The 11,763-nt window shown below is 42.1% G+C and overlaps 1 protein-coding gene across 1 annotated transcript; it reads left to right on the plus strand.

The window, feature by feature from the left end:
* Positions 1 to 2,811: 2,811 nt before the first annotated feature.
* Positions 2,812 to 10,261, plus strand: LOC141772051 (trypsin). The gene is made up of 5 exons (XM_074642721.1): positions 2,812 to 2,948; positions 4,933 to 5,104; positions 6,361 to 6,502; positions 6,597 to 6,863; positions 8,680 to 10,261. The coding sequence occupies exons 1-5, from the start codon at positions 2,894 to 2,896 to the stop codon at positions 8,848 to 8,850; spliced, it is 807 nt and encodes a 268-aa protein (XP_074498822.1). The 5' UTR covers positions 2,812 to 2,893; the 3' UTR covers positions 8,851 to 10,261.
* Positions 10,262 to 11,763: the final 1,502 nt, after the last annotated feature.

The raw sequence follows: 11,763 nt of genomic DNA on the forward strand, positions 1-11,763 counted from the left end.
CCTGGGATATATGTAATGTGTCTGTTTCCTCCTCATCCTCCTCCTCCTTCCAGAGTGCCTCCACAGGGAGGTGACAGAGACATTAGGTATCAGAAGGCATCCTGATCAGATGGGGATCACATGGGGAGGAGCAGCAGCCATTTTTAAAACCTAGCTGACTGAATTTGCCCCCCCAAAATTTTTATTTTATGTTATGTTACAGCTTGATGCTACAGTGACTTCCTGTACCTAGTTGATTGCATTCGATTGGACAGATGATTCCAAGCAACTAATTTACACTTCACTTAAATCTTTCCTCGCTAAGACATTTCTTAGTTTAAATGGTGAAACTTGACTTGCTATCGGCCAAAATTATTAAGGCAGGTTAAAGGGACTATTTGTAACTTTGTAAGCGTATAAATGTAGCGGGTCGTCACACATGCGCGCTCGCATATGCGCGTTCGCGTGTAGCCGCTGTACCCTCCTCCTCTGCCTGCTCGCCTTCACTCAGACAGCTCAGCTCGCTCCACCTCTAGACGTGAACGCGCGCTCACTCCACACTGCAGAAGAGTTAGTTTAGCTCTGAGAATATCTAGTGAATGCACAGGGGACGTTTGTGCCAGAAATAACTGCTGCAGCTCCTCCAGACCAACAGAGGTTTTCCGTGTCTTGTGAAGTGACCGAGCTATGCAGAGAGTTACGTTGTCTTCTCGTTACCGACCGGGTGCCGGTGTCTCCTCTGCTCTCTCCGGCTGCGGGCGGAGAGAGCAGGGAGACACGCTGGAGAGCCCCGCTGCCTCAGCCTGCACTTAGGCAGGAAAAGCCAACACTAGGATCAGATCTAAATCATGTTCATGGAGAGACCTTCGTCTGGTCAGCTAACATTACTGCCAAGCAGCTGAAATATAGAGTGATATTGTGGTTTTAGCTGACGTGTGTCGCCTCACTGTTTTGAGTGATGCTCGTTCAGGTATATTTAGAGCGAGCAAGCGCGAGCCCGACGCTGACTTTCATTGATTTCACGGCCACAGGTGTCGCTGTTAAGAAGCATTTCTGAAAGTTACAAATAGTGCCTTTAAATGTTTTTTTGTTTTGTTTTTTTAAATGAACTTTTACTGCATTACTGCACCCAGTATTTTGAGATTGAGTAAAATCATCTATTTATACATAATAGGAATTCCCCTTTGACTAGCTGAATATATTTGTAACTTAAAGGTTCTGTATTTGACATTCAGAGCATTGATATAGCATCAAACAACTATTTGCTATGTCAAGATATAGAGGAGTAATGTCTACCTGAGCAGAGAATGAAGTTACTCTCCCTCTGTGCGTGTTGTAATCCGAGCTTCTCCGTGCTTTGTTGACATCGTCGGGCCGACCGCGCATGCTTTTAGTACATGTTGGTGCATGTGAGCGTGCCCCACTGGCTAGCTCATGGCCGCCACTCTGCACTCCTCTCATACAGCGGTTCCAGCTGATAACGCGTCCCGACCGATGGTGTCATTGCGGAAGCGTTTGCACTGTTAGTGCTGTTAGCACAGTTAGCTGCCAGCCTCAGCCGTCGCCATGTTGAGAGACGTTGAGGCAATAAATATGCTCTCAATTTCGCGCTTAGCACCTTCAAGACCTTTTTTCCCAGGAGGAAATGCATCAGGAAGCCAGCGCTGAGTCATGGTGTTGTTCGAGAAGTGATGACAGTGATACTGGCACTGATAACATCACCCCAGTCTAAAGACTGTAAGCCAAGATTATCTCAGGATCTAAATGCCTCCTCTCCAGTGAAACATTTTGTCACAGAGTCGTGAATTATTTATTTTTTAAGTGACTTTTCTGGTTAGTAGTAAAAAACAGTAAAAACAACACCCACTACTTTCCATCGTCAAGCACATTTAATATCATTCAGGAGGAGCTACAATCTTTGTCAAGACTTACAGATGTCATAAAATCAAATGCCGCTGTTCTGATAGACATTTAATGCCTCTTAACTGAATGGAACAAGAAAAGCCTGTATTGATAATGAGACGAGAATTATACAAAGAGGGGAGTTTAGGGATTAGAGCCTTGTGATTATGACCTTTCATTCCGGGGCCAGACAGATGAATGTGAGAACGGGGAACGGGGAGCTGGCAGCTGCGTGCGATGATGACAGCACTTGGACTGAGGAGTGGGTCATGCGGAAAAAAAGGCAGCGGTCAGCACTCTGGGGATGTGAGAGCGCGGCTATAGCTATCAGTAGCAGGGAGGGTGACATAGAGGGCTATTAGCCAGAGAGGTCAGGAACTCCACAGAGGGATTGTAGCAGTGATGAGACCTGCCTGAGCCGTGCTCCATTTTTAATGACACCCGGTCCTAGAATAGATGTGGAGCGGCAACGCTAGCTCGACTCGGTCAGATACAAAAGCTTTTGCTGCTTGTCATCAGTCAGAAACCCTCATTAATCCTTCCTGGGGAAATCAGTGAGGGGAGACGGTACGGTGATGAAGAGCTGCAGAGACCCTTACTGTACCTCCTTTCATTTAGTACCACAGCAGCCCATTTGATCAGTATCAAGAGCTTCAATAAAGCTGCAATATGTCAAATATTGGACGTAGCTGACAGGGCTACAACATCAATATACAATAACATGATAAAAGTGGTAACACAATAAAGACAGTGTGACAGTGAATGGGCTTTCAGTTAACTGGGTGGTTAACATAGTCTAAACACTGATGAAGAGGTACAGGACAGCTTGAATAGGTCACGGAAGAGGTGAGACAGAGGTGCTTCAATTATATATCGGTCCAGAACAAGAGGGTGGCCATGGTAACGGAAATAGGAACTATTTAAGAAACCCGAGAATGTAATGCCCTCCTGTTAAAGTTTCACACAAGTCAAGCCAGCTCCCTGTGTAGACCGGTCTTCCCATTGTCTCACTATGTACCTGCCATCTTTAGTGCTCTGTATAATGTTGGAAGTCCTGGCTGTAAACTGTAAGTACAAGCTTCTTTATCTTAAATTTACAGTTTATTTATGCATGAAAGGGCTTTAAGTGAAGTTGGGTTACAATGACAGGAAAGTTGGGATACATTGTATGTTGTTTAACATCCTGAAAAGTTACATGCATGACAGTTTTGGGGTTCATAAATTGAATGTTTACAAGGGCTGAATGTGTATCTAATATGTTATTAGCATCCCTTTTCCATCAACGTTTTAAAAGTTGCCTTTGAGCTGTGGCACTTGCAGTCCTGATGCTCCCTTGAGACGGTCTTTTGACAGAAAAGTGTGTCTCAGAGCCATTTTCATCCGGGCATGACTGAGCGTCTCACAGCTTTGAATCATAAATTGCACTGACAGAGTAATAGGGGAAGGGCAAAATTGGCATAGATTGTACTTGAAATGAAAAGATGAGAATATTTCAGTGGTGAAGTGGACACAACGTCGGTTTGTTTTGTGATATTTGTAAGATTTAGTCAGGCTCGCCTTTGTAAAGTCCTTTACAATGACACTTCTGTGATGAAAAGCCACTGTAAATACACCTGATTCATCCAGAATTTGATATTCTTCTTGCTCACATTTTAAAGTTTCATTCAAAACTAGTCAGTAACGGTTAAAATTCCCGTAACATGCACATTGTTACTCGGTGCATCAAAGATGTCTTTGTGAGATAAAGAGCTTTTGAAATAAAAAGGTCAGTAAAAGGGTGCTTTTTCACTTCAAGAATTTGAAACCTCAGGAACAACAGATGAAGGCAAAACAACAAAATGACAATAAGTAATTGAGGCCAACACCTCCTTTTGTGCATGGCAATTATATAACAAAGATAAAAGGTGAAAGGAGACTCCAATAAGCATCTATAGGATCTGGGACTGAACAGAAGCACTTTTAATTTCACAACAGACATTGCTGAAGACTTTACTTTATAGCTTGTGAGAATATGGAAAAAAAGTAGATTTGTGTGCATTAATGCAGCTATAACTACACCAGCAGTATGCAGTGAATTACATATAACTGACTTGCTACAATGCACAGTTAAGCAGTATGCGCAGTAAGCAAAAAGAAGACGTTATATTACATTTGATTCTATTCAGTTCAGCCCACATTACACACAATAGGAGACACATTGTTCAAGGTTCAGTTTCAAGGTCATTACATAACACTTTTCTAATGCACCTACTCTATGTGTATCTCACACTAACCCAATCCATCCATGTATACTGTATAGATAGAGTTACCGCTTTTTGCTCTTCACACGCACCACTGCTGCTAATCATAGCTTGGGGTCAATATATCTAGGACAGTAATGAGAGGGTATTGTTCCATCACTGATGCTCTCAGTCGCCGTCATGTATACTCTGAGGTTTAGACAGAAAGTTTCAAATGTTTACAGTTTAGATATTGTCAGGGTCAGGATTCTAGAAATACTGAGTTCACAAGTCCAAGTGCCCCAAAATAATGTTGATAAGAGTATTAAATACTTGACTAATCTCCCTTTAAGGTACATTTTGAAGATAAAATATGTACGATTAATTTGCGATTAATCGCGATTAACTATGAACAATCATGTGATTAATCACAATTGAATATTTGAATCGATTGACAGCCCTAAAAAATATACTTGAGTAAAGTACAAGTACCTCAGATTTGTACTTAAGTACAGCACTTGAGTAAATGTACTTTCCAACACTGCTATTTACAGTAGGATTTGTACCACTCCCGTGTTAACATCAGGTAGATAATGATGGTCAGACTCGTCCTCGCTGTGAATCAGTGCACCTCAGCGATGAGATTGTTTTTCATTGATCTGCTAAGCCAGAAGCTTCTGTGCACTGAAGTTGTTTTCTCTATTGTTCTTGCTGATGCTGCAACTGCAGTAATGACGTTACAACTCTGTTTGCTCCTTATGGACTGTTATGTGTGTTTCTCTCTCTAAATCCAATCTGAGCTCTTTTTTATTTCCCTCTGTGCGTGTCGCAGGTCAAGATGTGGTACAGGAACAGGGACAGGGACGTATAGTAGGAGGATACGCTCCGGTTCCACATTCAATCAAGTACATCGTGTCGATACAGTCAACACGGCGTCAGCACTTGTGCGGGGGCTCCTTGGTAAATAAGTACTGGGTAATCACAGCAGCACACTGTAACGTTGGGTGAGCTCATTTTTCTTGTTTTGATTTACCTCCACTGACTATAAAAGCTACATAACCTCAGGATAATAAAGTAAGGTCACAGTACACCTCTGTGTCCTGATTCAGCTTATTCTAAAGAACTTGTACACAACAAAAGGCCTACTGAAATATGATGACCTCAACTTGACTTCTCTGCCTGTAAATGTGTGTATAAACAGGATTTTGTGAGAGCATCCAGTAATTTCAAGCCATATCAGATAGTCAATTCTGCAAGTTATCGAGACTGAGAGAAAGCATATGAAAGTGATACAAGCATGCCAGTAACAATGGAGCTCTGTGGTACGGGAATCTGATGCAAGCATACAGTACGACGGCCTCGAGGCCTCACACTTTCAGGAAGATAATAAAGAGTTTGGTTCATAAGGAAGCAATCATTTTAGACAATGTTTGGTGTTTAAGCTAGACTCTAGGGTTACAGCAGTACATCAGCAAACTGATATTGGCCTTTTATCAAATGACAGTTCCCGAATGTCAGTTTTGCCTACTTCAGTCGACAAACAACAGCTTCTGTCCTCAAATACTGATACTGTATTAACAATAGTGAGTAGTTCAATAACAGTGCGGAGTCACTATTATTGGACTATACACTATATATGTATCAATATATATATGTATCAATATATATATATATATATATATATATATATATGTATATATACTGTATATACCTTGGCAGTAGAGAGCTGAAATGTTGTGAGAATAGACTGTACATACAGATGGACAACGCGTCTCCACTTCCTCCCACTGTACAAAAGTGAAGCCAAAATATCCCAGATACGGGGCAGCCATCTTGAGATTTTTTACGTCATAGACGTCACAGAACTACACAGAACTTCACAGAAGTACACAGAACTGAGTCACCAAACAAAAGAAGTTTCCTGGGGACACTCACTTTATTTGAATAGGCAGGCTGGTGAAGGTGCGTAGCAAATAATATCTGAATCATTCAATCAGAATGTTAAAAGGAACTTACATCATTACCTCTTTTGTCCAACTCCACTGACGGGTTGTCGACTTCAGTAACTCAATGAGCCACAAACCATGGCAACAACTCATCTATCACGTAGACTGCATACATATAGATGGACGACGTGTGTCGACTTCCTGATTCAACAGACAGATAGATCACAAAATATTAACAAGAACCTACAAATACTATCTGACATGCTATCTCTGCATTACAAAATGGTTTGCTTTTTTTTTTTTTATCTCTGCAGGGTAGATGAAATGATGATAGTAGCAGGAGACTATTCTCTGAGCATCTATGAGGGCACAGAGCAAGAGATCCTGCCCCAGCATGTGTTTCCCCACCCGGAGTACAACAGCACCACCACCAACAATGACATTATGCTTATAAAGGTACAGTGTGCAAACTACTGGTATATTTTCGGAGGGTGTTACTCTGTCTGTCACTAAGTCTGTTTACTGATCACACTGCCAACCATGTCTCCAGCTGAGGGCCCCGGTCTATCTGAACAGCTACGTTTCCATCGCTCTGCTGCCCCGGCAGGACGCCTCCATAGCAGAGGGCAGAATGTGCAGAGTGTCAGGATGGGGATACACCAGCCCCAATGGAGGCCAGATCCCCTCCACCCTCCGCACTGTCAAGCTGCCCATCGTCTCCACAGTGAAATGCAACAGCAGTGAGTCCTACAACGGCAACATCACAGAAAACATGATCTGTGCTGGTTTCAGTACTGGTGGGAAGGACGCCTGTCAGGTAAGACCTAGTTTTACTCCGTGTGTGTGGATATGTCACCATTTGGAGATTGCTGTTTACTCCACTGAAGTTATTTCCACCTCAACTAGCAGATGCAAATTTGTGATTTGTGATTTTGGGCTATACAAATAAAATTGACTTGACTTGACTTAAGATTCGCAGTTAGGTTTAAGCAACAAAACCACTTAGGTGGGTTTAGGAAAAACGTCATGGTTGGGCTTAAAATAAGTACGTAAACTAAGTAAAATACGTACGGAAACAACTTAACATAAGTACGGAATACACGTCGCAAACGTCACTAAAAAACACGTCACTAACGTAGCTTACAAAACAAAACACCGGACTCGAACACCGGCCTCGAACACCGGTCTCCTGGTTGAAAGTCCTGTGTTTGTTGGACACAGTGTTTTTTAGACCCATCCACCTCCCCTCCCACCTACTTTAAGCAGTCTCACTTTTTATTCTACGTCACTAGCTCTGATTGTAGCATATTTACGCGGATGTCAGTACAGACATGGCGTATAAATGACATGCCAAAAGTAAGAGCAGCGTTCTTATTGCACACTAAATGTCTTGCACATTATCGTGTCATTCATATGCCTTTCTGTGCGACTAGGCTGAACAGTAACTGACAAATGGATAAAACAAAGCGTTATGACTACTTTTACTTTTAATACTTTAAGGACATCTCACTACTATTAGGCCACATATGTACTTTTACCTTTGTAACATTTTGAATGCACAACCTTAACTTGTATTTTGCATTGTGGTATTGCTACTTTTACTTAATGATCTGAATACTTCTTTCACCACTGGTCTCAAATATATAGTGCCCTTTTTGAAAAAGCCTCAGTAATTTCCTAAAACACCTGGGCACTGTAGTTTTTAGCAAATGGCACTCAACAGGAGTAAATTGTGCATTTTTTGGGACTATTTTCAGCTGTGGATTAAAACACATTTGGTGCAATAGTGAATGTTTATGGCAGCAGGATGGTGTATGGGGGTTGAGTCTAAATTAAGTACAGTGCTTATGTTCATTGAAATTAAGAAACATTGTCACTGAGGGCAACAATTGGACAAAAATGGAGCTCTATGGCACAAAGGAATAAGCTATTTCTGCTTGTGGCTACACAGACGATACCTAATATCAATTCAGTGTTGGTTTTTGTCTTTCCGCAGGTTTTTTGACAATAAGGAAAATATAAAATATCACACCCTTTAAAACTAGGGTTGGTAATCTTGAGAAACAAGCAAGAGTACGCTAGATTTTAAGAATTATCCAACCTAAAATCCCAGCCCAGTGTTGTCAACTCTTTTCCAATAAAAGTAACTAGCAGCACGAGCTCCAAAGGTCGCTAAATCTAGCGAGAAAGTTGCCACGTCGGCAACATTGACAGCCTGTTCCTTCAGAGACACTCCCTCCAAAGACACTCCCCCAACACTATCAATACAAACATAAACAACTAACATGGCTATTGTTAGTACTCACAGCTGGCAAGCTAGCAGCTTGCGTAAGACTCCGGTGACGCACAATAAGTGCACGGGCAGAGTGCATGCAGGCAGACAGACAGGTTTATTACAGTCCTGCGACAGCCACAAATACCGGAAGATTTTTTCTTTTTTTTTGTCCTAGCATTTGATTTATTGATTGCTGTCAGGATGTGATGTGAATTTCAACAAATATAACAAAAGATGTTTTTGAAGAACACTACCAACCCTAGCTTTAAGTTTCCTGTTCAGTAAAACATGACTCTATTTGGAAGCCTGGAAGAATATCATGTCATCCCTGATGTCCCCTTCTCTCTTGCTGGTTCAGGGGGACTCTGGGGGTCCACTCGTATGTGACGGCCGGGTCTATGGCTTGGTGTCCTGGGGGGTGGGATGTGCCGATGCCCAGTTTCCTGGAGTCTACACTGCTGTGTCCAAATTCCGCAGGTGGATAGACAATACCATATTCAGCTACTACAGCAGGTGTAACAAGGATTAAAACCCAATGTTACTGAGATTGTGGAGACTTAATGCTCTTCATTTCAACTTCTGTTCTTTGATTTAACATATTCTTCTTCTTTTTTTACCATTTGTGCACATTTAATTATATGTTAATGTGTTAAAAGAATAGCTTGCCATTTTGGGAATTACGTTTATTCGCTTTCTTGCCGAGAGAACAGAAGATTGATAGCACTTTCATATCTGTACGCTAAATATGAACAGCTAGCAGCTGGTTAGCTCAGCTTAGAATAAAGACACGAGAGGAAAACTAAAATCTGCATACCAGCACCTCTAAAGCTCACTAATGTTATATATTTTGTTCATTTAATCTATACAAAAACCAAAGTGTAAAAAATAACAAGTTGTGGTTTTAAAGGGACTATTTGTAACTTTCAGAAATGCTTCTTACCAGCGACACCTGTGGCCGTGAAATCAACGAAAGTCAGCGTTGGGCTCGTGCTTGTGCTCGCTCTAAATGGACATGAACGAGCATTGCTCAAAACAGTGAGGCGACACACGTCAGCTAAAACCACAATATCACTCCATATTTCAGCTGCTTGGCAGTAATGTTAGCTGACCAGACGAAGGTCTCTCCATGAATCAATGCTGATACTGTGTTTGCTTCTCCTGCCTCAGCACAGGCTGAGGCAGCGGGGCTCCCCAGCGAGAAACTCGTCTCCCTCCGCCCGCAGCCGGAGAGAGCAGGAAGACACCGGCAACCGGTCGGTAACGAGACGGTAACATTTCTCTCTGCGGAGCCCCGTTACTTCCCAAGACACGGGAAATCTCTGTTGGTCTGGAGGAGCTGCAGCAGTTATTTCTGCACAAACGTCCACTGTACATTCACTAGATATTCTCAGAGCTAAACTAACTCTTCTGCAGTGAGGAGTGAGCGCGCGTTCACGTCTAGAGGTGGAGCGAGTACGCGAGAACGCGCGCGCTGTCTGAGTGAAGGCGAGCAGGCAGAGGAGACGAGACAGCGGTCACACGCGAGCACGCATATGCGAGCGCGCATGTGTGCCGATCCGCTACATTTATAAGCTTAGAAAGTTACAAACAGTCCCTTTAAGGGGGTTATGTGGCTGATGGTGCTAAGCTAAGCTAACCACGCTCCAGTTTCATATTGGCAGATATGACTTGCTGCAAGAAAGCAAATAAGTGTGAAATGTCAAACTATTCCTTTAAGTTTTCAAGCTTGAATATTTATCATGTCTGTTGTTGATCTGTTTACAGCATTTCAAAAACAAAACAAGTGATGAATAATTCACCACATCCCTCTGCTAGAAAAAAAGGACATATATAGGATATATATTGACCACATTTCCACAACATCAAGAATGAGGTGCCAATTTCACTGCTTAATTGCTCAGTGCTCATAGAAAACTATTTGAAATGCTTTAAGCAGGTGCATGCACAATGTATCCGGGTCTAACCGGTGATACAACTGCAACATCAAAGATCACATGAGCATTCAATGCTCGTTTACAGGTGATTGACACAATAACAGCAACAACTGTACAATATAATGCAATCCAATACAGGAGTCCTGCAAAACAACCCATTTGTGAAGCTTGTGATGTTTTTATTTTTGTTAAAGGTGCTCTATCCAGAGAATTAACATAGCAGCAAACAGCTATTGCTATGCAAAGATATAGTGAAGTAATGTCTACCTGAGCAGAGAATGAAGTTGCCCTCCCTCTGTGTGTGTTGTAATCATAGACTCCATATAAGAAGTCAACAGAGTCACTGTTATGTCACCCACCAGTTTGTGGACTGCCCTTTTGAAGCCTTTGAAGAGTTCTGCATTTTGTCCGTCACCATCTTGATTTTTGGCCGTCACCATCTTGGTTATTTGCAACCAGAAGTGACACGAGAGGGTTGAGCAAAGTACAACCGAACGCTGAATAAGATGTTTATAGGGGACCAAAATGTTGTAATTAACTTCCATGAGTTGAAAACACACTGTGAAAGGGTTAAAGTTCTCATACGAAAACACGGACAACACCCAGACCGGACAACGCCGTGGTAGCTTCACCTCTCAGACCCCGAAGTTGCTGTAATCCGAGCTTCTCCATGCTTTGTTGACATCGCCGGGCGCTGCGCTGCACTGCTCTCATACAGCGGTTACAGCTGATAACGCTGACAGCGCCGTTGCGGAAATGTAGCACCCACCTTCCGGTTCCCCCCAGGTAAAAACTGTTTGCTCTGTCAGCAGTGTTGTCTTTGTTATCACTGTTAGCGCTTTTGCTACTAGCTGCCGACTCAGCCATCTCCATGTTGAGAGCTGTGCGGAGGCAACAGAAATGCTCCCAATCTTGCATTTAGCGCTTTTAAGACTGGAACTGAAATGATAAGAAAAGTAATTTTTCAAGTAAAATCTACAAACATTTGATGATGGATTGACTTTACTGTTACGTTACTGTTGGTCGGACAAAAAAAGCAATTTGAAGATGTTTTCTTGGGCTCGAGGAAATTGTGGTGGGCATTTTTCTGATGTACCATTTAATCAGGTCGGAAAGTACAGAAAATAATTGTTAGTTTGCAGGAAATTGTTGATTCAACTATTGGGTCAATTTTCACACTCAATATGTTTGTGGGCTTGTACTGGATTGCAAAAACAAACATCAAATAGGAAAATTAATGCTTTTGATCAACTCTTTTAATATTGAATGAAGGCACAAATAATGCAAAATTAGATTGATTTATTCCTTACAGTCGCATTTAATCCATATAGGACCATTAATGCATACAGAATTTCTGTCAATCTGAATATGAACTAACTCAGTTACAGTGATTAAGAATCTATATACCGGATGTGTGTGTGTGTGTGTGTGTGTGCGTGTGTGTGTGTGTGTGTGTGTGTGTGTGTGTGGTGGAGGAAGACAAAGCAGCTGCCTTGTCCTTTAGTTGA

This window comes from Sebastes fasciatus, chromosome 8, assembly GCF_043250625.1.
Source record: "Sebastes fasciatus isolate fSebFas1 chromosome 8, fSebFas1.pri, whole genome shotgun sequence".
Lineage (NCBI taxonomy): Eukaryota > Metazoa > Chordata > Actinopteri > Perciformes > Sebastidae > Sebastes > Sebastes fasciatus.

Coding starts and splice junctions, on each gene's coding strand:
- LOC141772051 (XM_074642721.1), top strand. CDS start 2,894: ATGTACCTGCCATCTTTAGTGCTCTGTATAATGTTGGAAGTCCTGGCT. Junction 2,949..4,932: donor GGAAGTCCTGGCTGTAAACT/GTAAGTACAAGC, acceptor TGCGTGTCGCAG/GTCAAGATGTGGTACAGGAA. Junction 6,503..6,596: donor ATGACATTATGCTTATAAAG/GTACAGTGTGCA, acceptor CCATGTCTCCAG/CTGAGGGCCCCGGTCTATCT.